Source organism: Lipotes vexillifer, unplaced genomic scaffold (assembly GCF_000442215.2).
Source record: "Lipotes vexillifer unplaced genomic scaffold, Lipotes_vexillifer_v1.1 scaffold387, whole genome shotgun sequence".
In the NCBI taxonomy this organism is placed as follows: Eukaryota; Metazoa; Chordata; class Mammalia; order Artiodactyla; family Lipotidae; genus Lipotes; species Lipotes vexillifer.
In genome coordinates this window covers 4,203,614-4,207,421 of record NW_006795399.1, presented here as the reverse complement: position 1 = coordinate 4,207,421, position 3,808 = coordinate 4,203,614, and the positions used below count along the sequence as shown (strand labels likewise).

At 38.6% G+C, this 3,808-nt stretch overlaps 1 protein-coding gene across 1 annotated transcript in view; it reads right to left on the bottom strand.

Annotated features, from left to right (window-relative positions):
• LOC103081182 (olfactory receptor 9K2-like) overlaps positions 1-922 on the bottom strand; it is a 9,745-nt gene extending 8,823 nt beyond the window's left edge. Inside the window, 1 exon segment of the mRNA XM_082931422.1 lies at positions 891-922. Within this exon segment, the coding sequence (XP_082787548.1) occupies positions 891-922 (32 nt within the window).
• Positions 923-3,808: the final 2,886 nt, after the last annotated feature.

Sequence of the window (3,808 nt, the reverse complement as noted above, 5' to 3'; positions counted from 1 at the left end):
AAGAGCTGAGCCAGGTGCCGGACCAGGAGCCCTTCTAGTTTGCCAAAGGTCGGGTGAGTTTACTAATTAATAATTTCCTCTCTTATTTTTCTTTTTGCATTATGATAGAAAACACATTACTGGTCAGAGAGACATTTAGGTCCCTTGCAGAGGGAATGGCCACTACTCCGGTTTTCCTCCCCAGGAGAGAATTTCTCTCAGGACCCATCACGGGTATGCTTGTTGGTCTAATCAATAAAAAAGTACAGAGAACTAAAGAGAGAGAGAGAAGCTACATTTTTTCCCTAATACTTGTTCATTTTAACAAATTTAACTCATGATCTAAACAGTGAAGAAATGCAATCCGTGTTGCAAAATTACTTCCTGTTAAACAAATATTTGCTTCTTTTCATACTTTTGTTTATTCATGAATTACTTGATTTCATAGTTGGTAGGGGGTTTACTCTACTGTAAGGAGTACAAGGAATCATACCCAGTCATGAGCCTGTCTCATATTTTCCAAACTCTTTTCTTTTAGATGGTTTTAGTTACATTTCTGTCTTTTAAAAGAAAAATGTTTCTGTTGAAACCAGAAATGTGTTTATGTAACAAATGAAGTGGCTTTGAGTTTCGTTTCTGGAGAATTGTCATTTTAATTTCGTGCTACTGTGTTACTGTGGTTTTTCATGGTGTTTGATGAGTTGTTTCTCTGCTGGTACATTTGAGGTAGTGAACACCTTTCTTCTTTAGGAAAAGCTGCTTTAAAAAAAAAAAAGATTATAATGATTCAACAGATTAGTAATTAGCGGTCTTTCTCTTGTTTTCAGTAGGTGGTACTATAACACCAGTTTTCGGTTCCCTGAGCTGCCTCTGGTTAGATTAGAGATTTGACACTTTCCACCCTCCACTACCTCTGCCAGAGGTAGTTGCCCAGTGCCCTCATTGTTGCTGCTTGTGCATCCAGGGTCACTGGTGCCTTGCTGCTGCTGTGGCGAATGTCACAACCTGGGGTTCTGGGATGGCTGGCACCTCTGCTACCTTTGGGGTCTCCTGGGATGCAGGCTCCACCACCCCAGGGGGAAGGCAAAAGTTTCGGGGAAGCTGTGGTCACGGGTTCCTCTGCTGCATCTGGAGTTGCTGCGTTCACACAGGTCCTGCTGCTGTGGGCAAGGGGCCAGAGTCACGGGTGCCTCTCCAGCTAAAGAAATGGGGTGGCGGGCTCTGCTGTTGCCTGATTTCTTGTGGCTGTGGTCGCTATTGCATCATGCAGGCCTGAGTCATGTGTGCCACCTTCCCTGCAGCCACCGGCTTCTCTGGGACTACAAGCTCAGCTGGGGGTCTGGGACCACATGTGCCAACTCTGCTTATCCCCTGGCTCTGCCTACTCTGTTTCCCTCCTACCCGCCCACCCCCGCTTTAGATGTGCAGATGTGTGGCATTCTCTGGTGTCCTGGTGTGTTGGGCAGAGGTACCTTTGTTGAATTATGGATGTTTTACTGGTTGTAGATTGAAGGGGAGAAACAAAGAGAACATCTCACATCACTATGGTGCTGACTTAAAATTTTTTATATGGTGTATCTTATTAAAACTTTTATTTTTAACTTTTTTATGTAGCATTTTATAGCTGTGACTTTTTAAAGCTTCAGCTTTTCCCCCCACTCCCAAATACATAGTAGATACCATATTTTGAAATGGGAGGGATTTATCTCATTTACGTTGACTGTAAAGACCTGTTATTGTTCTTTACTTTTGCCATTTTAATATCTTTGTTCTATGTTCCTTTTTTTTGTATTTTTCTTTTAAATAAATAATTACCCATTCACTTTCATCTTTGAGAAATATAAGCTTAAATTATATGCATCACTTATGTTTATATATAGGAATTTACTCTCTGTTTATGTTTGTTTACACTCTCTTATTTAAAATTGAATTTTCTTAAATATTTGATCTATATATTATACATTTAGAACTACAGAAGACTGTATTAGAATTTTTCTTCAACCACCAAACATAATTTAGAAAACTCAAGAGAAGTCTATTATATTTACCCACAATGTAGTATATCATCTACAATATATTATATATTATGCTTTGAATTTCAGTTTTTCTATGAAATCTCTTATAGCTGAGATTTTAATAAATCAGATTTCCTTTTCTTTGTCACAAATGTAATTCTCTTAAAATAAAGGTAGTATATCTCATTTACATTCATTGTTAAATCTCTTTTACTTCACTTTTGTCATTTTTTATATTTTCTTATTCTACGTATGTTCCTTTTTTGTACGTTGTTTTAGAGAAAATAATACTTCTGCTGTTTCCATCTTTGAGAAGTATAAGCCTATATTACATCACTTGTGTCTATAGTTAGCAAATGTATCACATTTTTACCTTTTGACTTTTTTTTTTAAAGACTTTATTTGTTAGAGCAGTTTTAGGTTCACAGCAAAATTGAGTGGAAGGTACAGAGATTTCCCATATACGCCCTGCCCCACACATGCATAGCCTCCTCCATTATCAACATCCCCCAGCAGGGTGGTACCTTGGTTACAATTGATAAACCTACACTGATACATCATTATCACCCAAGGTCCATAGTGATTACCTTTTCACTTTTAAGATTCAACAGATTATTAAAACTCATCTTTTACTTTTAGAAAAAGTATTGTTCTCCGAGCCTTGTAAAATTACACATATCTGTCAGTTGTTCTTATATGTGAACAAATGATTTGGAATGTAACAGATTTTTTTCCAGAAAATATTATTGTATCATTTAACAGATGAGAAATAGAGGCCATTATAATTTTATACATATTTAACTTATATATTTTACATGCCCATATATAGAAATATTTAATTTTTAAAAGTCAAGTAACACTTATGAGAATCATATATTTCTCTATGCTGTGTCATCTTCTCTGTTGCACTTTAAATGGATTGTATTTGTTTATTTTTGTTTCCTGCAGTAGCAAGTGAATGTCTCCTGAACAAAAACTACATCCTATTTTCAGGGACTCTTTCTAAGGGCTGAGAGTCTCACTTTGACTAAAAACTTCGATTCCTTTAAACAGTTAACATTAGTAAGAAAAAGAGTTATAAAATATGAGGAAACTGATTAAAAAATAAATCGAATGGTATGAGCCAGCTAAGGATTGCAGAACCGCTCAGGATTCCTGGAGGGTCCTTGCTCCAGAAGCAAACACTTGATGCAGCTGCTGTTTGCCACCATCTGGTGGCTATTGGCAACTCTGACTAAATCTAAGGCAAAGATCCTAGGTACTGTGATAGAATGGAACTTCCAGAACGGTTGAGAATTCCAATTATTTCCTAGTTACTTGGTTTCCATCCCCATCATATAGTTCTGGCTGGAAATAGCTAGCAATGTGCAAAGCCCCCAACACCTCCCTGTCTCCCGAGATAAAGTTGCCTCTGGCATTGTCAGTCCTGTTTTTCCTCCCCTCCTTCAGTTCTTTCCCTCACCAAAAATAAGTCCTGTAAGATCTCATCCCTTGTTTCAAAAAAGGGATGAACAGAAAATGGAAAATATTTGCCAATTCTGTTATATCTGAATTTGTCTTATCTTAAGATACCTTTTCACGGTGTTTTACTGAATTTTATTTAGAATTATTGTGTAGAGCTTCCCTGGTGGCGCAGTGGTTGAGAGTCCACCTGCCAATGCAGGGGACACGGGTTTGTGCCCCGGTCCGGGAAGATCTCACATGCCGCAGAGCGGCTAGGCCTGTGAGCCATGGCCGCTGAGCCTGTGCGTCCGGAGCCTGTGCTCTGCAGCGGGAGAGGCCACAATAGTGAGAGGCCCGCGTACCGCAAAAAA